Source organism: Eleutherodactylus coqui, chromosome 3, assembly GCF_035609145.1.
Source record: "Eleutherodactylus coqui strain aEleCoq1 chromosome 3, aEleCoq1.hap1, whole genome shotgun sequence".
Lineage (NCBI taxonomy): Eukaryota > Metazoa > Chordata > Amphibia > Anura > Eleutherodactylidae > Eleutherodactylus > Eleutherodactylus coqui.
Genome location: NC_089839.1, coordinates 88292339 through 88319324, shown reverse-complemented (window position 1 = coordinate 88319324; position 26986 = coordinate 88292339). Strand labels below are relative to the sequence as shown.

At 42.8% G+C, this 26986-nt stretch overlaps 2 protein-coding genes across 2 annotated transcripts in view; both read right to left on the bottom strand.

The window, feature by feature from the left end:
- Window positions 1–403: 403 nt before the first annotated feature.
- Window positions 404–11734, bottom strand: LOC136619784 (multiple coagulation factor deficiency protein 2 homolog). Its single transcript, XM_066594546.1, has 3 exons — window positions 11512–11734; window positions 5881–6005; window positions 404–576 (listed from the first exon to the last, which is right to left on the bottom strand). The coding sequence occupies exons 1-3, from the start codon at window positions 11577–11579 to the stop codon at window positions 425–427; spliced, it is 345 nt and encodes a 114-aa protein (XP_066450643.1). The 5' UTR covers window positions 11580–11734; the 3' UTR covers window positions 404–424.
- Window positions 11735–13265: 1531 nt separating this feature from the next.
- Window positions 13266–26986, bottom strand: part of FEZ2 (fasciculation and elongation protein zeta 2) — a 67031-nt gene continuing 53310 nt past the window's right edge. The window contains exon 8 of the mRNA XM_066595842.1: window positions 13266–23410. Within this exon, the coding sequence (XP_066451939.1) occupies window positions 23394–23410 (17 nt within the window). The 3' untranslated portion in view covers window positions 13266–23393. The remainder of the gene's footprint in view (window positions 23411–26986) is intronic.

Here is a 26986-nt window from a genome sequence, read left to right as displayed (position 1 = left end):
TGGGTATCAGCTGTGCTTTAAAATTAAGTTGTATATCATAAGATCTAAAAAAAAACCTGAGAAAACTTGTATTATGATATTTTGGAACTATAAGAAAATATAGAATGGTAGAGTTGGAAGGGACCTCCAGCGTCATCGGGTCCAACCCCCTGCTCAGTGCAGGATTCACTAAATGATCCCAGACAGATGTCCGCCCAGCCTTTGTTTGAACACTTCCATTGAAGGTGAACTCACCACCTCCCATGGTAACCTGTTCCACTCATTGATCACCCTCACTGTCAGAAATTTTTTTCTAATATCTAATTTGTGTCTCCTCCCTTTCAGTTTTATCCCATTGCTTCTGTCATGTTCTCCACTCAAAGTAGTTCATTCTGTAATCATGACGACACCTTAAACTGCCTCATTTGTTTTATTCATTCTAGCTTTAACTTTTCTTAGATCCCGTTTTGTCCTTGGCCGTTTTATCCAGAATTGTGGTTGGACTTGCCATGCGTTTCTGAGAGTGCATGTATTCAACAAATGATAAAAAGCCATCCTTATCCAGATCGTCTTCTTCAAGAACCTCATCTGTCATGTCTGTGTAGAAATAGAGATATTGAGTCAAAGTGGGGAAGCAGTAACATTACAAACCCAGATAAGAACATTCTCAACTGAACTTCTATTCTCAGTGAATACTTGTGTGCAACATAATGTACAGATATATATTACATATCTCTAATATACATCGCTCAGAAATATTAAGGGAACACTGATGGTGCAGGAAACAATGTTTGCCATGGTGGCTCCAGCCTCTTGCATGTCTATCACGTGTATCCTACTCTCATTTGAAGAAGCAGGGCCACCAATGGTGAACCTGCCAATTCTGGTGTTCTTTCAGGAATGCCTATCAAGCTGCAGAGTGCTGGGCTGTAAGCACAGATCCCACTACCGGGCGTTGGGTCCTCGTGGAGTCTATTTTTGACAGTTTGGTTAAAAACCTTGCAGATAAGTATCTTGCTGGAAGTCATAAATGTTACACCATCTGCATAAATATTTTCACGCTTTCCATCGGGTAAAATGGGTGAAAAAAAAATCAATTCTGCTGTGGAATTTGCAGCAAAATCCACATTTCCATATTTGATTTTGTTACGGATTTCCCTCTGTGCATTACATTTGTAAGAATGTTACAAGGCTTTTTAAAAAGTCTGACATTGCCTTGAAGGAATGCTGTCACCCATAGGTGGTGCTGTAGAGGTATTGTTCCATCGTTCAATTTGTATACTTCCCAGAGGAGCATGGATGGCCTTATAAGTCTCCTCACACCTTCTAGGTGCTCTCCCTAAGGTCAAACAATACCCTTCCTGAACAATTTGCAGTTTTCAAAATCTGCACTGCTTGTCAATTTCCACATTTTTCTCTGTAGCATGTGGGGAGATTTTTTTAAAAGCTCACCCCTTTGCCACTAGTGTAAAACACTGCATAATTTTTATTTGCAAATCAAGATGGAACATTTCCACATCTACAGTCCTTGTGAACAAAAGTGTTTTTCTTCACTGTGTTCCCTTAGGCCGAATGCAGATGGCCGGGTCGGATTCCGACTGCGAGATCTCGCAGCGGAATCAGAGCCTGTGACCCCCAGCTTACCTGTCTGGCGTCTTCTCTCTGCGCTGTGGATGTGCCAGCTGGTGTGCTGCCGCACATGCGAAGTGCAGAGCCATTGCGCCAGTGATGATGCAGATCCGCGGTGACTTGCCGTGGTATGGACGGCTTCCATGGAAGCCGTCTGTGCAAAGCCCACACTAGAATAGGACATGCTGAGATTTTCCCCAGGTGCGAGCCAAAAATCACCGTTAATTTCCACTCCTGGGCATGGAAAAACGTTTTGCTTAGCATGTCCTATGAGCAGTATTTGCTGTGGGGTCCAGAGCAGAACGCCTGCTCTGGATCTCACAGTGCAAATACGCCTTTGTACATTGGGCCTTAGTTATTGCAGAAGGGAAACTTCTCACCCCATCTAGTGATAACAGCAATTTATCCCTCTTCCCACCAGTAATCACAGCAGGGCTCTCACACATCCTCCCTTTTACCCCTGTGGTTATAGCAGCTCCTACCTCACTCTTCTCAACCAGTAGACACAGCAGCCTTCTTTTGCCCTCCCCATCATGGGTCCAGGCAGAGCCTAATTTCCTTTGTAACCACCTCCTGATGTGCCCTCTTGCTGGCAGAAAGCTAAATATGAGAATGTCGTTGCACACAATTTCCCATTTTACTGCTTAAAAAAAAAAAAGGATTCTGGCAGGAGGACACGGAGCTATTATCATGTGACAACCAGTGTGTGTTCTCCATCCCTTACAGCTGTGGTCTATGGCATCTGCCACATATATGTAGGGCACAGAACGAGACTTCTAGTCATCATGCCAACCAGATTTTTTTCCTGCCCAGGAGGTATATGCAAGAATGGGTGGCATGAATTCTAAAGGAAAGCTGTTGCTATATAATGTAATGACATGGGGTTTGTGACTGCTGCACACTGGAAGCCAGAAACAGGAGGCACATTTTCTATTCTTCATTACATATCTCATATTGAGGCGTACAGAACCCTATGGGGCAATCTTGTAATTATGAAAGCTTGATAAATACCTTTTGCTGCTCAAAGTAAATGAGAGGTATGAATTTCAGGTAAAATATTTTATGTTTGTTACCTAAAATGACATGAAGTATGAACACCAGAGCTGACATTCTTCTCCAGACTTGTAATCTGGGAAGATGTGCAGTGACATGTGAGCCTCTGTAAGAACAGACAACTCTGCTTTGATCTCCTCTGTCAGAGCTTCAACCTAGTTTTCCGATCACTTTGAACTCGCACAACTTTTTGTTTTGCATTTTAAAAAGAAGAATTTAACTATTAAGACAAGCAGTGCAGAAAGAAGCAAAGCGGATCCCAACCTGCACAGCTCCCTGCAGAACACAGCTGTATACACTCATTGTCAAAACCAATCCCTCTTCTGGAAGTTGTCGGACTGGAATGAAGCTTTGTGTGTGATTGTAAGGTTGATGTAAGTAAGGCCGGGTTCCGCATGCAGATATCGGCAAGAGAAGGCCTTCGAATGATTGCAAAAGCGAATTACGTATCCATGTGGTTTTCCATGCGGATGTACGCTTGAGGACAGCGTGTTGTCCATGCAGAAGACCGCATGCAAGCAGGTAATGACATCAGAAAGTAGGCCAACCCCCTGGAACACCCTTCTAATACTCAGACGACACTCGTGTGCTGTCGTGGTGAGGGATGTTCTCAGAGCCTTTGGAAGGGCATACTGCTTTCTTGACTTGGCTGGTTAGGCCCCCTGTCCACGGCCGAGGCGGAATATTGCTAACGATATTCCGCCGCGTGGGAGGAGGGGGGAGCGCTGTCAGGTCTCACCACGGAGAATCACAGCAATCGCAGGATGCCGCGATTTAAATCCCGCAAGCAGAAAATTGCTATGATTCTCCGCTCATGGATGCTTTGGCTGCGCTTTCCGTAGCAATGCTATGGAAAGCTTCAGAGAGCGTGATCTGCGGGCGATAAATCACCCGTGGATCATCACCTGTGGACAGGCAGCTTTATACTATCTATTTTGAAAATAGTGTACACAACTTAAAAAAAAAAAGCACTTTTTCTTGTGGAGGAAGAGCCTAGAACAATAAGCGGAGGCTGCAGACATGCTGGATGGGGGTGTTGCTCCCCAGACTCCGTCCTGCATTGCCTGCCCACAAATTCCTGCTTTCTTTATTCCATTTGTTATTTGGTCTCCTAGCAACTTGCACACAAATCCACGTCCATAAGCAATGTAATTGTATTTGCAGTGCAGAACGAACGCAGCCGTAGAGATCAGTGGAGCTCATGCGCTTGGAATCCATTGCATGTTCTATTTTACTGTGATTTTTCTTCCGCTCACAGAATCCGCAATTCCTACCCGCAAGTGTGAGCAAACCGGAGAAAGTCTATACATTTCAATGCCCGTGTAGAATGGCCAGCGATCGTAGAATCTGCAATTCAAATCAGTTTATGTCAGACTGGCCTAACTTGACGCATATGCAATTTGCTTCTGCAATCGTTTGCAGGTCTTTCACTGCGCATGCGGAATCCGACCCATTCGTGTGAGTCTGACCTAAATGATTACAATATTAGAGCAAAAAGATAATTTATTGAGAAAAGCTGACCTCTTGAAGGGAGGCTCTAGTCCCCTGTTGTACCACCTCCAGCTTGGATACAAGATGTGATACTAGTAGGCATTGAAGCTCTAGTACCCTGCTTGGAAACAAGATGAGATACCGACAGGCATGGAGGCATACAGGTTTCATATGGTATCATGCAGTATATCAGTCCACATTTGCGGTAACTAAGCCTCATGCAAACTTGTAGGCTGTTGAAGTTGGCGTCCCAGATGGTCCCATACATGTTCTATTGGTGATAAATCTGGTGACCGGGCAGCCACGGAAGTGTGACAATGTTGTGGAGACATTACTGTGACATCTTTGTGCAGCTGAGCATTATCCTGGTGGAAAGTGCCTCTTGGAAGCCGCCACGAGAGGAACACATGTGGCTGCAGGTCCCGAACATATTGCTCAGCTGTCATTGTCCCTCGTACCACTACTAGGGGTGACTGACTGTCGTATGCAATGGCCCTTTCCCCTGAACATCACACCAGCAAGGGGCAGTGTGCCACTCCACAGCAAAGGTAGGTTTGGAGTTGCTGACCCCTAGGACAAACACGGCCGTCATCAGTACCAAAATTAAACCTGGATTAATTGCTGAAGAGAACACGGTTCCACTCCGTAGCAGTCCAGTATCGTCGTGCACGACTGCACTGCAAACGGAGGCAATAGTGAATGTCTAAGGCAGTACACATAATTGGCCTCATGAAACCAAATGTCCTTCAGTCAAGCCTCTGGAAATGGTTCCAGCAGAAACAGAGGCCCGTAACGATGGTGGCCACCTGTCTCTGATGGCGGACAATGAAACAGTTGGAGCTGCCCAGGCTTGTTGGACAATCAGACAATCCTCTCTTCTGGTGGTCAGTCAAGGTCGTCCTGAGCCTGACTGACTTGTGTGTACCCTCATGCATCCACTGGTCCCAACACCTCCTAACAGTTTGGTCAGAATGGATTGTGACGTAGAGGCGTCTAGTGGTCATCAAGCTCTACACAAGGGGAAAAAGAGGTCACTACACACAAGGAGCCTCTAAGAGCCTTTATATAAGTGAAGTTTGAAACCACTTTTAGGGCCTCGGGTGACAAGACCGTTCATCTAATCACTAGAGATGAGCGAACGTACTCGGATAGGCACTACTCGTCCGAGTAATGTGCCTTATCCGAGTACCGCTGTACTCGTGCTGAAAGATTCGGGACGCGCTGCGGAGCGGGGAGCTGCAGGGGAGAGCGGGGAGGAACGGAGGGGAGATCTTTCTCTCCTTCTCTCCCGCCCGCTCTGCCCCGCTCCCCGCTGCGACTCACCTGTCAGCAGCGGAGCGCCCCGAATCTTTCAGCACGAACACAGCGGTACTCGGATAAGGCACATTACTCGGACGAGTAGTGCCTATCCGAGTACGTTCGCTCATCTCTACTAATCACCCCACAACTCTAATCATGTTTATATCTGCCTGAGATGTAACTGCATGCCCAGTTTTGCAGCAAAATGACAACTTCTAGGGGCTTGAATTTTTTTTTTTACAAAGTGTATTAGAAGAATCCTCAATTTATCAGAATATTTGCGCTACATGTAATTCACAGTAGCGGCCAAAGGATTATTTTTCTGTAAAGATACATACAGTTTAAAGCAAACATAAATGTACTAGACATGTTCAGGTCATACAGACTGACTACACAAATACAAATGATCTCTCTGAACTCCCCATATACCTGTATAATGCTTCATCTTTTCCTCTCTAGTGAAAATGTCTCCTATATGATCTTCAAGAGACTCCTGCAATGCCGCCATTATTTCCAGCCCATCTAATAGCTTATTGTGATCAAAGTCATGTATTCTGTAATATATACAAGTGAGTATATAGCATTAGTAAGTTACATCGCTATACCTAGGAAAGGGCATAACCGGAGACAGTAGACCGACCTCTGACCTTCACCATTGATCTGAAAGATCACAGAGTAGAATACTGATCAAGTAAAGGGCTAATCAGATGATTAAGTAGTATCAGGGGTTTTTAAAGTGTCATCTCTGTCTCTGCTTACACATAAACTTAACCTCTTAATGACCAAGGGTCACTGATGCGCCTGTGTCCAGGTCACATTCTACAGTTATGGTAATCTCACTTTCAAAAAAATCGTCAATACGATTATAGTGATACCAAAGTTTTATGTATTTTCTATGTAGTACTACTTCGAGACCAATTTTTTTAAGGTATTTTTTTGTTATCTTTTGACCCCCAAAACTATTTTTTTCCTTGATAAAACGGTGTGAGGGCTAGTTTTATATTGGGTGACCCGTAATTTTAATGGCTTCCATTTTGGGGTACATGACTAGAGATCAGCGAGTATACTCGGTAAAGGCAATTGCTCGAGCAAGCATTGCCTTTATCGAGTACCTGCCCGCTCGAAATGAAAAGTTCGGGTGCCGGCGCGGGGGAGCGGTGAGTAGCGGCTGTCCGCAGGAGGGAGCAGGGGGAGAGAAAGATCTCCCCTCCGTTCCACTCCGCTCTCCCCCGCCGGCACCCGAACCTTTCAGCTCGAGCGGGCAGGTACTCGCTAAAGGCAATGCTCGCTCATCTCTATAGATGACGTTTTAATCGCTGTTTATTCAGCTTTTTCTTGGAGATGTGGTGACCAAAGATGCACAATTCTAGCACTGTGCATTTTCTTACTCTGTTCAGTGTGTGGAATTAATAATGTGAGATTTTTAAAAAATTGAACCTTTACAGATGCATGGATACCAATTTTTCCATTTTTTATATGTAATAACTGGGAAAACAGTTATTTTAAAACTTTTAAATACCTTTTTATTTTTTGGAATAATTAAAAAGTCTTCATTTTACTTTTTTTTACTTTTATTTTTTCATTTTAGTCACCATAACAGATTTGAACTTGTGATCATCTGGTATAATGCCATACTATGGTATTCCATTGTGCTGTATATTGCTTAGGTATTCTAGGCAACATGCAAACAATCATGGTCTGTACATTATGAAGGCTGTCTCTTCAGAGTATAGATTAATTATTAAAACTCAATTTTATTATAATTCGTTAAAATATAACCCATGGGGCACACCAAACAAAAATAAAGACAAACAATTACAGGACTACTTAAGGACTATTTGGTGGCATTATCTCCCCATTTATTAATGGGAGAGGAAAGGAACGGAGCACAGTAAGCCACCCCGATTATTGGTATTGGAAAAGCCTATATTCTTCCTGGTCTTTTCCACTTCAGGTAAGATTGTACTAATTTCTGGTTGCTGAGTTACTGGATATGCATCCCATCATCTATATCAGGGGTGTCAAACTCATTTTCACCGAGGGCCACATCAGGCTTATGGTGACCTTCAAAGGGCCGATTGTAAGGCCGCCTACAGACGGCCGGGTCGGATCCCGTTGCGAAAATTCTCGCAGCAGGACCCGACCCGAGCCCCTGCAGGAACCAGCGCGGCACTCACCTGCTCCCGCGGCTCCAGCTCTGTGATGTGCCGGCTTCCCTGCACAGTAATAGAGCATGCCACGATTTGTTTTCCGTGCGAGATTTCGCGCAGACAAATCGCAGCCGTCTGCTTAGGATTGCGTTTTCTAACGCAATCCTATGGCAGCTTCCATGGGCGGAAATTCTGCGGGAAATACCGCCACGGAATTTCCGCCCGTGTGCAGGGGGCCTACGACAGTACAGTAAGGGCTCGTTCATACAAGCGTATTTGCGTACATAATATGCAGTGAATAGAAGCCATTGATTTCAATCAGTTCCTTCACATGATGTATATTGTCACACAGCATGACCTATTTTGTTACATACTACGCACCCCAATAGGCCACTGAAGTGAATGGGCTGCGCAAATACATGGTGAATGCGCAGGAAACCTATGTATTCACCGCATATTTGCGCACCATTTCAGTGGGCCCATCTGCGTTCCTTTTTACGTATGCAAATATACAGGCATAAGCGATTTTCGATTGCGCAAATACACAGCGTATTTGTGCGATCGAAATACAATTACACTCGTGCAAACGAGCCCTAATAGTGACACTGATAGTGGCCCCAGTAAAAATAATGACCCGCACAGTGGCCCAATTAGTAATATTAACCCCCATAGCAGCATTATAATTATAAGCCCCCACCTCAGTAATAATAAGCAGCCCCCCCAGTAATAAGCACCCACCCCTAAGTAATAAGCAGCCCCCCTCAGTAATAAGCACCCACCCCCTGTAATAAGCAGCACCTCCCAACCCATATACTTACCTCCTCGTTGCTGTCAGCGTCGCGCTCTCTCTGCTTGCCCTGACGTCAGTGTGCAGCCCGGCACGGTTCCTCCCAGAGTCCTCTCCTGCGGAACTGAAGAGCAGGAGACTCAGGGAGGAGGATCCTGGCTGCACACTGACGTCAGTGTGCGCCGGGATCAGTGGCAACAGCGCGATTACCGGCGGGGAGCTGCGGCACCCCAGCTGGTAATCGCTTCAGTGGTGAGCGGCGTCGGCACGCCGCAGGCCACATAACACGAGGCAGTGGGCCGGATTTGGCCCGGGGGCCTTGTGTTTGACACGTGATCTATATCCTTCATTAACCGGTAGATGTGGTTTTTATCTCACTGGGAAATTAGATAACTTCACTGTCGTCATGTGGCCATAAGCAATACCGCTCATGGCTCACAAGATGGGCAGTTTCTGTATTTCGGATCTCATTTCACACTACTTCTCTGTACTTGGTCTTTCTTTTTACAGCTTTGACGCGTTTCCCCGCTAATAATGCGGTTCATCAGGAAGTCAATCAATTCTTCACCCTTATTGTAGTAAATAGAGAGTAGATGCAAGATATCAGTAATATATTTCAAACAAATTTCGCTTTGTAGTCAACATGTTTTGGTCAATTTCATCAATACAACGTGCTGTGGATTCTGCCCAATAATTCACATAATCACTTAGGAGTTGTTGGGAGCAATCCCTTGTGTTATTCAATATAGATCATTCTTTTGGGGTTATTACTTTTGATCAGTGGATAACTGATTTTGTATATGACTTTTCAGTCACCAATTGGTTTATCTAGAAAAATACTATGGTTTTTCTATATTATATAAACCAATGTCCAGTATCCTTAACTCCTGAATTTTCTTTTCTTAGATCAGTGTATGCATTTTACTTTTCACTTATATTGGTGTAATACACCTTTCTTTGTATAGGTAATCCGCCTGACTTATTGCAGAAATGGTCACAGAGTAGATGGTATCTCTTATCTGGAATATTAAGACAGAGGACTTCATTGCAAAGTAATTCACACTCATCCAGCTAGAAAATGAGGCCAACTAGGAGAATGACCAGGAGAGGATACTATAGTCGTTTGTGTGCATTTATGCTCATATATCATGCACACTATTCATGCTAATCCCCCATTTGGGAAGGGTATAGTAACAGGTCTTAGTGCCTGAATGGTTCACACTTCACTAGATGATACTAGGATTTGCTAGCTGGTATTGCAGATTTCCCTTTCCCAACAAAACTTCCCCCCAAAGGAAGATGAAATATCAGAGATAGAGGTAGCAACTCAAAGCCTCTGTGGTAGGCTAGAGTGTGTATCCATCACAGAGGCTAGGAGTTGCTACCTCTATCTCTGATATTTCATCTTCTTTGTACAAACCTTTTAAATATTGGTGGCCTGTCCTTAGGAAAGGTCATTAATATGAGATTATGAAGGGCCGTTTGCCGCCACCGCTGCCGGTCAGGCAATGCGGAAGTGGGTACATCACTTGACCAGCAGCAGAAGGCTCAGTACGGTGAGAGGAGTGGTGTTAAAGGTTGTGACCAGCTGCGGCTCTGCAGCTGTAACTCCACCAAATCTGCACACATGGTACAGATTTTGATTCTTGTTTTTGATGCAGAAATGTTACACATTTTACAGCGGATTTTTCCGCAGCGAAAGGGCAGCTGCATTTCCACTGCATGTTAACATACACTAAGGCCTCATGTCCACGGGCAGAAAAAGAATTAAAATCCGCAGCGGATTTTAACTCTTCTCCCGCCCACAGATCCGCACCCCATAGGGATGCATTGACCACCCGCGGGTAGATAAATACCCACGGATGGTCAATAAAAGTGATTTTTAAAAAATGGAGCATGAAAAAATCTGGACCATGCTCCATTTAGGTGCGGGTCTCCCACAGGCTTCTATTGAAGCCTATGGAAGCCGTCCGGATCTGCGGGAACCTAAAATAAGAATATACTCACCTGCTTTGGATCTTCCCTTCGCCGCGGCTTCATCTTCTCTCCGTCGCGGCCGAATCTTTTTTCTTCGGGCCGGCACATGTGCGCGGCACGCAACTGACGTGCCATGCACATCCGCCGGGCCGAAGAAAGAAGATCCAGGCGCAACGGAGAGAAGATAAAGCCGCGGCAAATGGAAGATCCGGAGCATGCGAGAGGTGAGTTTATTCTTATTTTAAGCGCTCATGTCCGCGGGGCAGGAGGGACCTGCTACGGATTCTCCATGGAGAATCCGTAGCGGGCCCGATTTTCCCTGTGGACATGAGGCCTTAGACCTCCTTCACACAGGCGTTTCTTCAACGCTGCCTTTACTGCATTTTCAGCAGCATAGGCATTCGTTTTGACAGCGCTTTGAGCAGAGCTGAAAACTTAGCCAAGAAAGCTGTAAACTTTTCTTCAGACTTGCCGGCGTAGCAACCCGCGTTTAACGCTATAAAACGTAGTACAAAGTTGTGCCGCATTTTCAGCAGTGCTTAAAACGCAGCCCATTCATATCAATGGGAGACACATGGCTGAAAACCGCCAAGAATGGAACATGCAACACTTTTAAAACACAGCACTGGAAACATTGCATTTTAAAGCCTTGTGCGAGCAGCCTCATTAAAATGAATGGGAGCGTCGTACAGGGTTTAGCGCAGCGCTAAATGCTGTACAAAAATGCCTGTGTGAGGGAGGCATTAGGCCGGCTTCACACCGCCGAGAAAAACATGTGAGGTTTGTGTTGCAAAAACAACTGCGCCAGAGGATCTCTGTATCCTCGAAATGATGTAAAGCTGTTTCACATGAAACCGCCTTGCATCCCTTGTATTTCACAATAAGGTCGGGAGCGCCATATGAGGGCGATATTCATGGCCCAATATTTCATTCGCCCATATGAAGTTAGCCTTAAAGTTGGACAGAATAGATAAGTGAGTCAGAAACCAAAAGGTGGAGTATACAACTTTCTACGTACCATTTTACTAGAATGAAAATCAAACCACTTGCGGTGTTTCTCAGTGTAATAACAGACAGCTTACCAAATAAATGATTACCTAAAAAAAAAAAAAAGGTATTTTCTTATAGGTGTTGGACCAGACTTACGTGAAGTAATAGAACTCAAGTTCATCCTCTGAGGCTTTCTCAAGGTCAATTTCTCCCACTTTATGCATCAGATCCTCCTCAAGATGACTGAACCATAAAAAGAATGATAGAGAGCAGCAGTTGACCAGTATAGCCTCTCCAATAATGCATACCAATATACATAAGGTAGAAGCACTTACCAAATGGTAATCTGGGAAAACGTACAGTGAAGGCTGTATGCTCAGTTTATTACATACTCCATCAAACCAAAAGGCTCCACATACATAGTAATAGTTTATAAAGCTGGAAAAATACTCAGATCCATCCTGTTCCAAAGCCTCACTGCTCTTACAGTAAAGAACCCCCTTTTGTGTTGGTGTAGAAAGCTTTCCTTTAACGTAGAGGGCGCCCCCTTGTCACAATCCTGGGTATAAACAGATCTTAGGAGAGATCTCTATGTTATCTCCTGATATATCTACACATGTGCATTAAATTCCCCCACAACCATAATTTTTTTCAAACCTAATAGCCCTAATTTTGGCACCTTTTCTTTCTGCTTTAGTCCACCCATTCCATTTATTACATTAGGTCTGCCTTTTAATCAACTCAAGTTCTACTATTTATTGTGCACTCGTGGCTAAAACAGCACACAATATTTTATATCGTAGCTGTTAAAACAATAAGGTCAATAACTTGACTAAACAAACGGCCAAATTGGACAAGATTTGCCCAGTTTCATTGCTCCCCATATTTGTGCACAGCATCACATTTCAATGGAGGTCAGAATTTAATTTCTTGGCTTCCCAACTCAAAAAGGTGCCGTGGCCTTTCTAAGTTCAGTCATAAACTGGTAAAACTCCGTCCAGCTGACTCTACTTCGTGTTCACATCTGCGCTGGAAGTTCTGTCGCTGGTTCAGCACAAAATACCAGAAGAAATAGCGCTGCATGCAGGACTTTTTTCTTCTAGTAAAACGACAGGCAGCTGAGCAGAAACCATAACGGACCCAGTTATAGTTATGGGTAAGTTTGGCACTGTTCGGTTTAGTCATAAGACAGATCCGTTTAGTTGGGGGTTTCGACTTTCCTGCTCCCCTAATGGATCAAGAAAACTGAACCCCCAAGCGCAGATGTGAAAGCAACCCAACTCTGCAGACTAGCTATACCTCTACAAGATGTGAGGGACAGTCAGAGACTTGCAAGTCATGGACTAACTTACTGGTGGTCCGTGATGATTGTCTTGTTATGAAAAGCATCTTTAGGAAATGTTCCCCTTACAGGGGTGCCTAGTTCCCCATTTACGAGGCTCCAAGGTACAAGGATGAAGAGTCCAAAATACAACATGCTCCTAGTAGCTCCCTCCATCGTGAATGTATGCCTGTGTCGGAGTGCTGAGGTGTCCTTTTCAAACACCTGACTGGTTTCCCAGAGAACCTAACACTGTGGTTCAGGGAGGACAGACACCAGTATTGATCCTTTACTAAACATCATAACAACACTATCGCTTTTAGTAGACTGTGTGAGAAGTTACTTCTAAACTTTAGCTTTCTGATCTCTATAGAACATTGTAACAAAATCATTACTTGGTGTGTAACTCAAAAATATAGGATATTTCTCATCAAAGAGGAACAAGTGGACACAATGCACCATACTATAACATATACGTACACTGACATTTCTGATGGATGCTGAACTGTCAAATATTCAGGATGGTCAAGGGAAAAGGAATATAAAAGGTTACTTGTAAAGAGTAAAAAAAAATTCTCAGAGACAGATGCACATTTATTCTGAATTTATTTTGGTTTTGCTTTGTGCTCCATGAAGGAAAAATAAAACTCACCAAAAATACACAGAATTAAGATAAAGTATTAGCATCAGATGTAGGTTACAAAATGGAGACAAATGATACATTAAAAACCAGGTAACAGCATACAAAATCCTTGTTATTTACACCCATCCGATGGGTACAACACTCACAAGATAATGTTTGCCATGTTCAATTAAATCTGCAGAAAACAAAAACTGTATGTTGTCCCAGCGGGACGTACTGATGATACGGAGCTAAACAGTGTTGGTGGAACATGGTTAATGCACCCAACATGCTGCCTTAGGCTGCTTTCACATCTGCGGCGGGAGTTCCGGTTTTCTGCTCCATTTAGGAAGCAGGAAAGTGGAATCCACTGGCCAAACAGGTTCATCTTATGATGGAACCGAATGGACCCCATTAACTATAATGGGGTCTGTTCCATTTCTGCTCAGCAGGCCGGAGGTACAAGCGCAGATGTGAAACCACCCATGGAATAGCTGTACAAGGGTCAACATTTTACACTGCTGCATATGCACAGGACCTACCGAGCTCTTCAAATAAAAGCTAAAGGGTGGAAAGTCCCACTGTAATTCTATCCACCCACTGTGTCACCCTAGGGTTCTGAGAACAAGACCCCAATGAAATGTCATCCCACCATGTGTATAGCCATTTTCAAGCAGCATTCGCAGACATAGGACATGTGCAAAAAATCTGCTGCAAGAGGAATATGAAAGTTTTAGTCAATTCAGCTTTTTGTCGTAGATAATTGAAGACCATTTAGAATCCGTAGTATACGGCGAAACGGAGGCAGAATGTGCTCCAGATTATTAAAATGGACCATTTCTGGTATTAGCTAGTGCGGCAGTGCCTATGGGCAGATGATCCTTGTGTCATGCACCACCCCAACACAATGCGCTAAGGGCTGCTTTAACAATATAGTGCGCTTTAGCTCTTTGCTTCTTTTTAAAGACTATGGACACCCTTCAAACATTTTTATTATCGATTTATTTTTTTTTTGCAAAATATATGAAAAAAGTATAATTTCTAATTAGGTTTAATTAAAAGTTTTCCCTTGTTTGGCTCCAGCAGTTTGCATGCATTCCAATACATAGTAAGCTGCTGCATGCCATTTGTGAGCACATTTTGTCAGATGGGTTTTCCAATGCCTCGGTCTGCAAACTCTCTTAAACCTGTATTCCGATCAAATTAAGACCAAGCTGTTGGAAAGCCAATCTGTCGGAATAGCCTGAAAACAGAAGGCAGCAGCATACTGTGTATTAGAATACATGCAAGCTGCTGAAGCCAAACAAAGCAATTTTTTTTAAATTTTAATTGGAACAAAAAAGGGGGAAAAAAACAGCACAAATGTGATTCAAAGAATGTGTCCATAGCCCTTAAGGTTCCTCCAGTATGTGCGATTTACACACCATGGACTTGTGGTTAACGATTTTGTCAGCTGCTTTGAGCCCTATAAGCCCAACATTAAAGGGGTTATCCAGGAAGCGGCCGCCGGGATACATCGAGGTTGAAGTGGATGCATTTCTCCCACCCCTGTGTAGCGGTTGGCTCGTAATTGCAAGCGCACCTCTCATTGCAATCAATGGGAGCTAGACTTGTAATTACAGGCACAGCTCCAATTGATTGCACTTTAACTGATGAAAATTTTTTTGTTTACCCTCCCCACTGTTCTCCCGTTGTCAGCGCCGAAACCGGACGCGGAAGTGCATTGAGCAGCATGCTAGGTAGTCCTTCCAGTCTAAACTAGAATGGGAGGACTACTTAGCATTGCACTCAATGAACTGCAGCGGACGGTTTGCGCGCTGACATCGGGGAACACGAGTAAAACTTACATCCCCGGACTCAGTGGGTCAGTTACCTAGAGAGCATAAGGCTAGCTGACAGATCCCTTTTACTGGATGTCAGCAAATAACACTGTTTTACAAATCAAGAAATCTCCAAAGTAGGCCCCATGTATGACTGGCACCAAATGTTTTATGTAGAACGGGTGAGATAAACGTCATACTAATAAAACCATTTCTAATCCCATTTACATGGGGACCTCATACTAGCCGTACACAGCATAGCCGGTATAAGAATTCGGTAGATTATTGCACAGTAAAAGCCTACATATGGGGTATCTGGTTGGACTGCCAACAAAGACCCCTACTGAAATATATTATCACAGCAGAATTATTCCATTTGTAAACATGCATTTATTTACAAGACTAATGAACATAATTATTCCCTTTACAAAACAATGTACTGCCGTATTTTATATCCTACAATACCCCTTCTGATTTTAAGTTGTATTGGTAGTTCTACGTGTGATGGTCATCATAATGGACATAACCTGGGAAGCAGAATTCTAGCATGATTTCCTTAAAGGTAATCACTACATAGCAGATGGAACCATATAACAGAGCAAAGACCAGCCTGATGGGGGCAGTAGTCGATGGTGATGCTGGCCACAGCTACAACTATCTTCTTCCATGGTAAATTGGTAAAATTAAGAGATGGCTTATAAAATGTCTGTAGCATTTTAGGATATCAGTTCCTAATACACACATAGGTTTCCTTTACATCTAAATCTATTAGCGTAATTTTTTTTGAATACTAAAATTAATACCTCGCCAAATTTTGCATCTTAAAAGAGGTTTTGTCATTAGGACAGCTGGGCTCTGCGTAAAATAAAAAGTGAGGGCATCCTCTACGTCTAGAGAAAAGAAGGTTTCTACACCGACATAAAAGGGTGTTCTTTACTATAAGAACAGTAAGACTATGACACTTTCTGCCCGAGGACATGGTGATGGCAAATTCGATTAAAGAGCTCAAGAGGGGCCTGGACATCTTTCTTGAGCGATACAATGTTATAAATTAATAACTGAAGAAGGGCCGTGATCTGGGGATTATCCCGATTGCCAGACTTGGAGTCGGGGAGGACTTTTTTCCCCTAAATGAGGAAAATTGGCTTCAACCTCATTGGGTTTTTTTTTTTTGCTTCCTCTGGATCAACATTGAGGGGGTTGGGGGTAATAGGTAAAAAAAAGCCATATGTCCACCCAGTTCAGCCTAACATACTATGCTACCTCTCGGGAGTACATGATAAAATAAGTATTACTCATCTGGAGAATCCATTGCGTCTCCTATAGTCCCACTGGTCTCAGGTTCTGTCCTTCAGGGATGACATTGTGACTACTCGCACATGACCGCTGCAGCTAATCAATATCCTCAACAGGCCTGAGGCAGTGACTGGCTGCAGAGTTGACGTGCGAGTAAGCTGCAATTTCACTCCAGGACAAAACTAAGTGGGCTCACTGGAACAGAGGGGGACTTACAAGTGATGCTTACTTTGCTATTTAACTGCACTTCATACTTTCATTAATGTCCTGGACAACCACTAAAAAAAAAAAAAAAAAAAAAGAAAACAAAAACAAACTTTCCTTTTGCTTGTCTTGTTGTTTCCATATGTAACTATACTGTCCTTACATGTAACACAAAAGCTAGAGTCACAAGGAGTAATTCCGTATATACAGAAGTAGTGTTTTATTGCGAAAATGACAAAGCTAGAAGGGCTAGCTGAATAATGCCGTTACCAGCCAGGGTTTGCGTGCTTTGTGTAAGCGGAGCTATCTTTTATAACTTCTCTGGCCCAGTAGTGGTTAATATAACAGATCTGCAATATCTAAAATTCCCTAGTCTACTCTGATAACAAGAATTGGCCCTGGAGGAGCGCTCTGTAGCTGGAGAGCGCTGTAGGAAAATAAAGTCCCTTTGGAGCCAGTCAAGAAATTATTGGCTGCTGTGCTCTGGTTGATTGCTTTAGTGAGAGTATATAAGGGATTTGCCGATAATATAATTCATTAGCCTGTGTTCCCTCACACTAGAGGACAGGAAACATGTCTATAATGCAAAGTAGACCAAACTGATAAAACGTGAAGTACAGCCTTCTGAATATAAACCTTCCGTATGAAACGCCAGCTTACCATTAGACAATGAGATTGGAAAAGCGCCATGAATGTCAAACTCAAGATCTCAATATCCAATTAAACTAATAGGTTTTCCTGCTTTTAGGTTTATCACCCGATTTAGAATCCTATAAAGGAATTGCTTACATGTCGATCCACTTAGGATACTAATAGTTGTGTTCTATACGCTCTATAGAGGGTATTGCATTCTACAAAATGCACACAAGAGCTCATCTACGATGATGCCCGCGAGTATCTCTAAGTTGACCCCCCCTCCCCCCCATAAAGGCTGCAGATTTCTGCTACTCTTTGAGAAGCACCTACTATATAAAAATCTTTTAAAAAAACAAAAAAACTTGATCCCCAAAAATTGCCTAAAGAAAACAAAAACAGCAGAGCAACACATTTAGTAAACTTTTTGGTGCAGTTTTTGTAATGATGCATCTTCCTCAGTATGAATCCCATTTGCATTATACAGGGCGATTGTCTCGTTGGAAACACAAACATTCCTTAATATTTTTTTAACGTTTTTGTCTGGTTCTCTATAAAAATTGATATGGACCAAGTTTATGGAGCAGATCTATGAAAACTGTCTGAAATCCAAAACGGTCTTTTATGCCCATAGCACCCAATCAGAGAGCACCTTTCATTTTTCAAGACTACTATAAGGAATGCAAGCCAAGCTGTGTGATTTGTTGCTACAGACAGTGTGTTGTAGACCGTTTCATAAATCTCCCCGCTATCTACTGAACCTTCATACCTCTCAACAAAGTGGACTGTACCTGTGACAGAGGCTGCCAAACAGGTGTCCAGGCCGGCTTCACACAGACCTATGGGCAATTGCGTACACCTTAATGCAGCTTTTTGCGCTATGAACGAGGCTTTTTTGTGCACATGTTGGCGTATTTCACAGTACTTTGATCGCAAGGCATGTTTTGCATGCGGCACACACTGATTAAAATTGTTAATTCGTCAAATGTACCCTTTTTTGCGCAATTACGCCGTGTTTAACACATCACCTAGTGTTTTGTGCATGAATTATGCGCATCACCATTGACTTCTATGGGGACTTTTGGTGCACAAATGAGCAGAAAGATAAAGCATGTTTTTTTTTGCGCGTCCGAAATGTGTGCCAAAATATCCGCAAGTGCATTAAGCCATCATATTCAATGGGTTCTATTCTCTGCGTATTGTGCATGTGAGGTTTGCATGTGCAAATATGTCGTCCATGTGGAGCCAGCCTTCGTGTTCAACAAATACACTCAGTTGAACAGCATGTGCTTGCTTTGGCAGCACATATACTAAAAAATTCTAAGATCCTGGTTTTACCTGTCCATCTTGTCTCCAGTCAGCCATCTTATAAGCTTCAGATTAATTCTCTTTGCAAACTAACTAGTGTCTCCTTTCAGCATCTCATGCCCTTTAGCCCAATTCTCTTTTACAAATTGAGATATGAATTTTCTAGACGTGCAGCCAGCATCACTAGTGCAGCGATTCTCATGAAAACATATCTAATTGTTATGTCTTAAGTTTAGTGAGAAAATGTATTTTTTGTCTGTTTTTCAATCAAATGTCTTTCTCATGACTACACTTGCGATCTGTAAATTTGCCATCTTTGGGGAATATTTTTATGCTGCACACACCGCAGTAAAAATGTCACAACTTTAATTCTGTGGATCAGTATGATCACAATGACAATTTATTTATTTTTATGCAGTACCATTTAAAAAAAAATAAAATCTTTAAAAAATATATATCTGTATATTTTCTGTCACCATCTTCTGACTGCCATAACTTTTTTTTACTTTTTCCGTAGGTGAGGCTGTGTGAGGGCTCACTTTTGCGGGATGATCTGTGATTTCTATTAGTACCATTTTTGAGCACATTACTTTTTGTTCGCTTTTTATTACATTTTTGTTTCTTAAATTTTTTATGCTGTTCTTTATGAAAATTGGCATCAAATTATTGAGGAATGTTTGGGTTTTCTAGCAACAGAATCACCCTGTATTTTAGAAAACGTGGAACTGGAAGAAGCAGCAGAATACAATAGAGCATCAGTTGAGGGAAAAAATAAAAAAAAATGGAAAAACACCACCCGGGGCAAAACTAATCCTGTATTTTGTCTAGTTCAAGGACTGACTGCATGGAGCATGGCAAAAAAAAAAAGAAAAGATTCAAAGAGAGAAACCCCATGTAATGTCCGGACCCTGCCCTAAGCATAACATCTATCAGATTTGTCTGGGTGTACCTTTAACCCTGACATGCCAACTCAATTTAAAGTGATAAATGCAGATATTTGCAAATAACTCCCTGCTTTAGTTTTATACAGTAAAATAAACAGAGATGGGATTAACACATTGTTATAGGTCATCAACAGCTGATCGCCGTGCCCACCATCAGTGCAGATAGTGCTATCCATGTTGCAGAGGCCTGGTTTGGTACGGCAGGTGTCATTACCATTGAATTCAATGGGAGCTGTACATGAGGTAGCATAACTAGGCCACTCCAGGACTGACAATGGGCCCTGCCATTAGCTAATTGGTGGAGATCCAAGACAGGCACCCATCAATCAACTATTAATGACATATCCTTGAAATAGGTCATCAACAGTGAACAGTTTAAAGGAGTTGTCCAGGAGACAAAATGAAAAAATGGCAAAGGGAGCAGAAAAGTGGCAAAGGGGTAATGGGGGGAAAATGAACTCACTTTTCAAATGACCTGCTCCAGCGAACTAGTCCTCTACTGGAATCTCCTGCGGTAGTCAATCGCTATTTATTAGCTATGATTTCTGCCTTAAAAGCACATCCCCACTGAGGACAGTTATGGGATCGAGTGGTTAAGAACAAACGAACAGCATGTAAATGGCACGGGAGTTTGACAGCGGGGACACTTAAGAGTTCCCCTCACTTTATTTTAGTCACTTATCTCTGCAACTTTTTTTTATAATTTCAGAAAGCCGTTTAATAGCAAGTGAAAATACATATTTCACATCTGTGACCATGAGGACGAAAAAACCCTTTAAATACCTTTAAGTGCTTTTGAACAATGGTGGTGCAAGTTATGGGTAACCAACATGCAGCCACCAACCCCCCTCCCATTTATATTCATTAGAGTATTTTGTACATAACACTGTAAATTGAAGGCATTTTTTGGTTCTCTACTATTAAGTAGTGTAATGGTCTACCCTAGTGTTCTTTACGAAGGAAGTAAAACATGGTAGGCAGTGGGGCATCGCAGGTCACCCTTTTGCTTGAATCAATGTGAGCTGCAGTACCACATAGAGTCCATAAAGGAAGAGGGGGCACGCTTTGTGAAAAAAAGCTGACTTTAATAAAATGCAACCAAGTATATACAGGCACGAGGAGCCGGGGAATGGAAGAACTGTGCATGCTCTGGTCTTCTAGATTCTCCAACTCCTGACACTACCTTTCACCTCAAACATAACATTAAGGAGCTTCTATACATCTAAATATCACCGATTTAGTGGGAGTGTATAGACATGCATACAAATTGCTTGGTGACTTCCTAGGCAGAGAAGTACGAATGGAGGGACGACTGTTGCCAACATCCAATAAGTACCAAACTGCTAACATTTTACGATCTAATGTACATCACCACAATACGTCATTCTGTAACAGGTTCACTGTACCCGGTCTAGCCACTTTATCTTCTATGTTACATAACCCTCCACTTCCTCCAACATCTTGTCCACATTTACTACTTCCTCCCCTGTCCATAGCCTCCTACATCCTGTGAGCAGTGCATGATGGGAGGACAGGAGTGGAGGCACTGTACTGTATTGCTCATGTACAGTTCAGAGTGCCGGAAGCTCCTGTCTGTCTGCTTCAGCAGGCTCTCTGGTACTGAGTAAGAGGGAGGTTGGTGCTGGTAAGTTGTAGGACCTGTGAGCTGTGGGCGGAGCTACAGCGCTACGTGGGAGACAAGCTCTATGCATGCTGGAAGGTGTAGGTAAGTCTATTGTGTTTACTGTGGAAGTGATGCATGTAAACATGGCGGCAGACTAGCATCTGCACAGGACGATTAAGAGGGTCCAGAGTGGCAGATAAAAAGGGCACAAGTTGCCGCTACTTAGCTGTACCTCCTAGATCTCGGCATTTGCAGAATTTCTATTTTCTGACCAAAAAAACCCTTTAATGCAAATGGAACGCTTAACCTCTGGAGGGACCACCAATCATTTTTCCTTCGCACATTCTCTCGACTTTTCTATTTTTATTGTATATTGCGCCATTTAAGGCCTTGTTTTCTGTCGGATGAGCTGGAGATTTGGGGGGCCATAAAAGTCAGCGTTAAGTATTGATTAAGTATAATGTCTAAGTTTTAAATCATGGTGAACATAGGCCAGAAACAAAGTCTATTGTTTTGAGGATTATTAGGCAATTCTGAAGGCTGATGACAAAGATAGGGAGGAATATTGGAATGATGTGAAAGGGACGGGGAGAGGGGAGGGGGGCAGGAAGACTTATTAAAGTCCTTGTAGAAAGCGGTCAAGTCTAACAGGACTTGAATAGTCAGTGCTGTGATGGGAAGTGGCCAAGATTGAACTATTCCCATACATAATTTCAAACTCTGTTTAAAAGACACACTAGATTAAATTAACAATGCGCAATTCACATAGGTGTTCCAGGACTAAACTACTGATCACCTATCCTCAGGAGAGGTCATCAATAGTTGTTCGGCAGGCGTCCGTCGCTCGGGATCCATACCAAACAGTTGGCTGAATTGGGCACTACGCAGCCTCTTCTCAGGCATGTGATGTTGTGTTCATTGGTCACATGGCCCAAGAGCAGTTTAGTCCCACTCAAGTGACTGGGACTGAGTCGCTATACAATGTACGGCACTGTGCCCAGTGTGGACTAAAGCGGCCACAACACTCAACTAAGTGTTGCTGTCACATCAATCCGCTGATCAACAGGGACCCCAAGCTGCAGATACCCGTTGTATTGATGACCTATCCTGAGTTACTAATAGTTTAGCCCTGGAAAACACCTTTAAAAAAAGACAAAAAAAAACACCTCTGCATCACCACTGGCAACAGTGTCAGCAAATGTAAAATCTAGTGTGCTTTAAAAATCTACTCTTGGCAGGCTGACTCATTAAAACATGAATGACCAATGCACAGGCGAGATATTTTTAGGGTAATAAGACTACAAGGCCTGGTTGAGAAGCGGTAGATAATGGCTGCATGTGGATTTTGTTACAGATTTCACGCCATGTATTGCAAAGGGTGAAACACACTGAAAACCTGCAGCATTTTCACCACAGAATGAGCAGGTTGCGGATCTGAAAATCCACAGTGTGATGATATTCATGCAGAATTTTTGTAAACCCCTGTCCAGTCTAGAATCCACCAAGTCTACAAAACTAATGTGAATTTGCACTGCCTGACAATGAAGCCAATATTAATCAATCAATGATATAGCTTCACTTTAAAGACGAAGGCCATCACACAGCAAGAAAAAAAATAAGTAAATATATCTACAGTTACAAATGTATCCCATCCTGGATTAGTAGAACTATTGAGACTTTCTTCTGTAGCGTTTTCAAATGGTACTATTTAAGTGCGAAAAAATACTGAGAAAAATATGTTATCAGTGCAATTAGCATTCGATCCCTTTTGTACAATAAGATTAAATACACTATATTGCTGCATTGAACCGCTGGACTATCACGATCTCTATTCGGTAAACCAATGACCAGTAGAAATGTCCGTCTTTCCATCTTAAAACCGTTAAGTGACTTTTTTGTTTTTGCATGTATTTACTGTAAAAATAGAATTCAACACATAAAAACAGGCTAAAACTGTACATTTGTTCTACTCTCAAGTCGCACGTTGGACTATTTTAGGAAGAGCATGCCCTGATTGGGGGAGGAACGGGTCCCCTTGTATTCTGCACCATTACAATAGAGATCTTATAATACTTGCTAATCACAGAAAACATGAACAGCTGGTTACTTATATCAACATGCTGAAAATACCAATCGACGTATAGAAATAGAATGCTGATGAACGCAGATTCAGCTACTAGGTCTGCTGACGAAGCGGAACTTCTAGGTGATCCAGGGGAAATGCATCTTATACACAAATGACGACCTCCTTGGGAGCCAGGAACCATTAGGTAGGACACAAAACTGCAACGGGAACAGACAGCAGAATTACACAAAAGTGTACGCAAACGTGAATATTCCAATAAATGAACAGTTATAACACAGAAGACACTAAACACTTACCTACTGCACCACTCTACTACTACACACGACCACCTTGATCAAGGACATGTCTTTTACATTGACTCTGTGGTCACTACCAATACAATTATCTTTTTTTTTTTTGCGAACTGATTGAGGCATTTGACCCATAAAAATGGCTTCTAATTTTACTGATACAACAAAAATTCTGAAAAACAGATTTTTGGTGTAACAGAACGGGTAAGATCCTTATACTACTGCCATACAGGGGCCGTTGACTTACAGTCTTGGTGGCTAAGGGAAAGATCATGTTATATGGTTTTCATGTCTCCGATTGATAAAGATATGTAATATCGCCCAATGAAAAGATGCAAAGTTGGTCTATTTATGATCAGATTTAGATTCCATGGGCGATATTAGAAAGGCAGCATAAACCAAGAGTTAAAGACATGCTCTTCACAATCTCAGTAACACACCTTAACAAACCTCATAGCCATCCAGTATTACACCAGGGCTAGCACAACACAAAAACAAGAGAAGTCAGGTGAAACAGACAGAAGAACATACAGAAAGGTGAGAAACATACATACAGGTGCAGTGTCCTTGTGTGTGTGGTGGGGATACATCCTTGATACAACTTTTTAGATTAACTTACTATACAGAACATTCCTCTAGACAACTTTTTTATATATTAGAGATGGCTCACATTAAAAGGGAATTTCATTACTCGAAATTACACATCTTGAGTCCTAAGACGACTAAATTAGTGAGTGCAGATGCTTATCCTGTTTTGCCTCCATGTACTTTAGAGACTACAGATAGGGGTACTACATAATACGCTTGAGACTTAGGCTGCCTGTCCTCGGACATAGCGATATCCCGTGGCGGATCTCCGACGCCGGGGAGCAGGAGCTAGATAACAGTTCTCCGCATAAGCCTATCTGACAGATAGGCTCACTGCAGAGAATTGCGGCATGCTGCGATTTGCCGCTCGTGAGCGAGAAATCGCTATGATTCTCCACTCATGGACAGGGGGCCTGCGCTTTCCATGGAAAGCGTTCACTGCGTCCCCTGCGGACGGATCATCGCAGCGGGGAACGCAATGAAAATTCCCCGTTGACAGGCAGCCTTAAATGCAAGAAACTTCAAAAGGAAAGTTGCCAAGTGAGCAATCTCTAGTTCTCTGGAAGGACAACGGAAAGGGGGGAAAAAAATAGAAATGTTTTGTGGCCATATGCATTGTTTTTTTTTTTTCCTAAACCTAATGAAAGCAAAAAAAAAAAAAAAATATAGTATAAATCTTTTCTTGCTACTTATTAATGAGACCACTTACAGCATTGTAATATCAAGGGAACATGAAGAGTGTTCTAAAGTGATATGCCACAAGACGCAGACCGTGGTGGTCCAATGGTTGGGTCTAGCCTCCCTAGAAAAATGACTGTTTGGTTCCCCTCCATTAAAAGCTCAAGAAGATACAAAGACAGTACATAACCATTTCTTGATCTCACATCCATGTTGGATAAGTGTTCAAGCATGCATCATAATGTAAGAGGACAACCATTAGATATCATTGGTGTTTCCAGTTGATGGACCTCACAGATCTGCTAATTTAATGCTTCTAAGGCATAGGATATAGAAGATATTAGAGTATCAATAAGTCTGTCCTGTGAAATAGCCGCCCCAGAACAGTAAGCCAAAAAAGGTAATAGTTTTAAAGCCAGAACTGAGGAAAGGTCAGAAGACAGGGAACTGGTCCACTTAAAAAAATTGCTTGAGCCCAACTTTTTTTTTCTACTGAGGCATAAAAAAGTTCTAATTGTTTGGCACTAAAACATGCAAACTGGGGTGTTCATACAGGATTTTCCCCTCTACAGTTAATAGGATAGAGGTTTTCTAGCAGGATATTATCGGTATGTCTTCTAGCTAGCTGCTATCACATGGGCCACATTGGTTATGTTTCTATAACACAGCAAGAAGCGAGTTACTCCTCCGAGCCTTGATTATACAGTAGAGGGATCTGCAAACAATCTCCACGTGGCATCCAGATCCAGATGTCTCATCTAGTAGCTAAAACGATGAATGAATACAAACCGTACATGTTGCATCTAAATAAGGAAGAAATGCCAACACTCCAGAGGTGGATGGAAGGTTTCTAACAGAAGAGCTTACAAATCAGGGGTTACAGAATGCAATCGGGTGTTCCCCATAAGCCAGTAACTGAAAGCCATCACATGAGGGACAGCAAACTTGTCATCCTGCTCAAACATACTTAGAAGGAGCAGGCGAAGCAATCAGGAGTGGTCAGGTAGGACATAGCACTGACTAGAAGTAAAAAAAAGTGCTCTGGCTGAGAACGACTGTACTAAAGGGGTATTCCCATCTTATATAGTAATACCGTGTTTCCCCGAAAATAAGACACATTAAGAAATTTGCAGAAATCGCAAATATAAGGCACACCCCCATAGTAAGGCATACTAAAGTGTGCAGGCAAGTCGAGAGGCCTGTCCCCTGCTGCCATCCCCGTTGTCTCCTACCTCCTCCTGTGCTGTATGAGTGTGCTGTTGTGAGCTCCCCTTGCTGGCTGGAAAAGTCCATACTGTATGTTCTGTTCCTGCTGTACACGTCTGCTGTGATGAGCTCCCCCTGGTGGCCGGAAGCTGCAATACCATCCCTGCTTACAAGTGGTACAGGAACTTCTGTCTGCAGACAGGTACGTTACTAAATACAGCCCTTATTTTTTTTATGGCTCTGTGTGCGAGTCAGGCAACCATATGTGTGATTCTTAAGGCTGGGTTCTCAGAGTGTATTTCCAGCCTTAGGGGGTGAGCATTACAGTCTCCAGACAGTGTGTGGGAGCCAGGTACTTTACAGCCCTTATTTTTTGTGGCCCTGTATGTGAGCCAGGCAAATTTTCTGTGCCAGAAGATGACATGACTGTCATTGAGTAATTTTTGCTTTGTTTTCACAGTTTGTCTAGCTATATTGGTTTGTGGTGACAACTACGGTACTGTGCAGTATATACGGTAATAAATGTTCATTTTTTTTGTTAAACAATAAATGGGAATTCTTCCTCATTGAAAAATAAGACTACCCCTGAAAATAAGACGTAGCGCATATTTGGGAGCAAAAATTAATATAAGACGCGTCTTATTTTCGGGGAAACAGGGTAACATATCACTAGGATATGCCATTATTTTATGACTGGTGGAGGTCCAATCTCTGGATCCTCACCGAACCAGAGCATGAAGCGGCTGCAGGGCTGGTGTAGCGCTGCTGCCCCCTCATTTGATTTCCCTCCCAACCGTGCAGGGTACTGCAATTCTTACGCATAGTGTATGACTAGGAGCATCCATGTACAGAGGAAAAACTGTGAAAGTACTGCACTAAACCGGCACTGCAGCCCTTTCCCTCTCAGGATCCCAGAGGTTGAACCTCAACTGATCATAAGGCAATGGGCTACACAAGAGCTGTGGCCCCTTCGGTATTAGGATAGGTGGTGATCCCAGAGGTCCGACCCTT